Source organism: Eimeria mitis, genomic scaffold (genome assembly GCF_000499745.2).
Source record: "Eimeria mitis Houghton genomic scaffold, Emh_scaff408, whole genome shotgun sequence".
NCBI lineage: Eukaryota > Apicomplexa > Conoidasida > Eucoccidiorida > Eimeriidae > Eimeria > Eimeria mitis.
In genome coordinates this window covers 7,715-9,328 of record NW_013572411.1, presented here as the reverse complement: position 1 = coordinate 9,328, position 1,614 = coordinate 7,715, and the positions used below count along the sequence as shown (strand labels likewise).

The following is a 1,614-nucleotide window of genomic DNA, read 5'->3' as shown; positions in this document are numbered from 1 at the left end:
CTGCTGCTGCTGCTGCTGCTGCTGCTGCTGCTTTCTAAGAGAAGCAAGAGTCTCTGCTGCATCCTCCACCGTCCAGGCAAACAGCGGCAGCCGCAGAAACTGCTTCAGCTGCTCAGCTGACTGCAGCAGCAGCAAACCCCAACCACCGCAGCGCCCGCTCGATGCACATACACCTGAAAGGAGACAAAAGGAGACAGAAAGAGACAAAAGGAGACATATGGTGCAGACAGAAAGAGACAAAAGGAGACAGAAAGAGACAGAAAGAGACAAAAGGAGACAGAAAGAGACAGAAAGAGACAAAAGGAGACAGAAAAGGAGACAAAAAGGAGACAGAAAAGGAGACAGACGATGATTCAAGGAGCCGCACAAGAAGACAGAACTGAAACAACAACAACAGCAGCAGCAGCAGCAGCAGCAGCAGGAGCAGCAGCAGCAGCAAATAACCACCCAGCAACCCCACCCCGTGTATGTATGCATGCATATATCTCACTCAGCAGCAGAGCGCAGGGGGGGGCCCCCCACCGCTTCAGGTGCTGCAGCAGCAGCTTTCGCAGTATATAACAACGCAGGTTAGGGAGAGACGTCAGCAGCAGCGCGGGGCGGGGGCGGGGCCCCAGGGCCCCCCGCCACGGCCGCGGCAGCCGCGAGGGCCATAGATTCACTCGCTTCTCCTCTGCTGCTGCTGCTGCTGCTGGTGCTGCTGCTGCTGCTGGTGCTGCTGGTGCTGCTGCTGAGGAGGAGGAGGAAGGGGAGGTGGATGCAGCCGGGATTGGAGAGGTGCCTTCAACAGAATGCTGCTGCTGCTGCTGCTGCTGCTGCTGTTCGTCTTGCTGCTGCTGCTGCTGCTGCTGCTGCTCCTGTTGCTGCTGCTCCTGTTGTTGCTGCTCCTTCTGTTCTTCCTGTTGCTGCTGCTGTTTCGCTTCTGCTTGTTGTTGCGTGTCAGCTGCAGCAGCAGCAACCTGTTGCTGTTGCTGCTGTTCCTGCTGCTGCTGCTGCTGCTGCTGCTGCTGCTGCTGCTGTCTGCGTTCATGGTGTTCTTGGTGCTGCAGCTGGAGCTTCTCTTGTCTTTGTTTTTCTTCTCTGTGCTGCCTCGCCTGCGTCTCTCTTACAACAGCAGCAAACTGCTGAAAGCCATCAACCAGCCGCTGCAGCTGCTGCTCCGGGTGTACGTACACCGCAGCACTAACCACCCACGGGCTCTTCGCGTCACCTGGGGGCACGCCGCTGCTGCTGCACCGCATGCACCAGCAGCAACACATGCAGCAGCAACACATGCAGCAGCAGCAGCAGCAGCAGCAACAGCAACAGCAGCAACAGCAGCAGCAACAGCACAAACAGCAGCAACAGCACCAACAGCAGCAGCACCAACAGCAGCAGCAGCAGCAGCAGCAGCAGGCTCACGAGCAGGACCGCATCTTTCCGCTTCTGTCTCTGACGTTGATGGCTTTATTAGCATAGTAGGGGGCCTCCCCCCCCCAGCTGTCTGCTGGGGGCCCCCCATCGCGGGGGCCCCCCCCAGGGGGCCTCCTCCTGCTGTCTGTACGCATATCTGCTGCAGCAGCAGCAGCAGCACCAGCAGCAGCACCAGGGGCGCTGCTGCCTCCGTACCTTCTG

General features: G+C 58.9%; 1 protein-coding gene across 1 annotated transcript in view; it reads right to left on the bottom strand.

The window, feature by feature from the left end:
- Positions 1-1,614, bottom strand: part of EMH_0011260 (uncharacterized protein) — a gene marked incomplete at both ends in the record, with an annotated part of 6,815 nt that overhangs the window by 2,162 nt on the left and 3,039 nt on the right. Inside the window, 3 exons of the mRNA XM_013499196.1 lie at positions 3-120; positions 663-1,230; positions 1,402-1,614. Coding sequence (XP_013354650.1) covers positions 3-120; positions 663-1,230; positions 1,402-1,614 — 899 coding nt within the window. The remainder of the gene's footprint in view (positions 1-2; positions 121-662; positions 1,231-1,401) is intronic.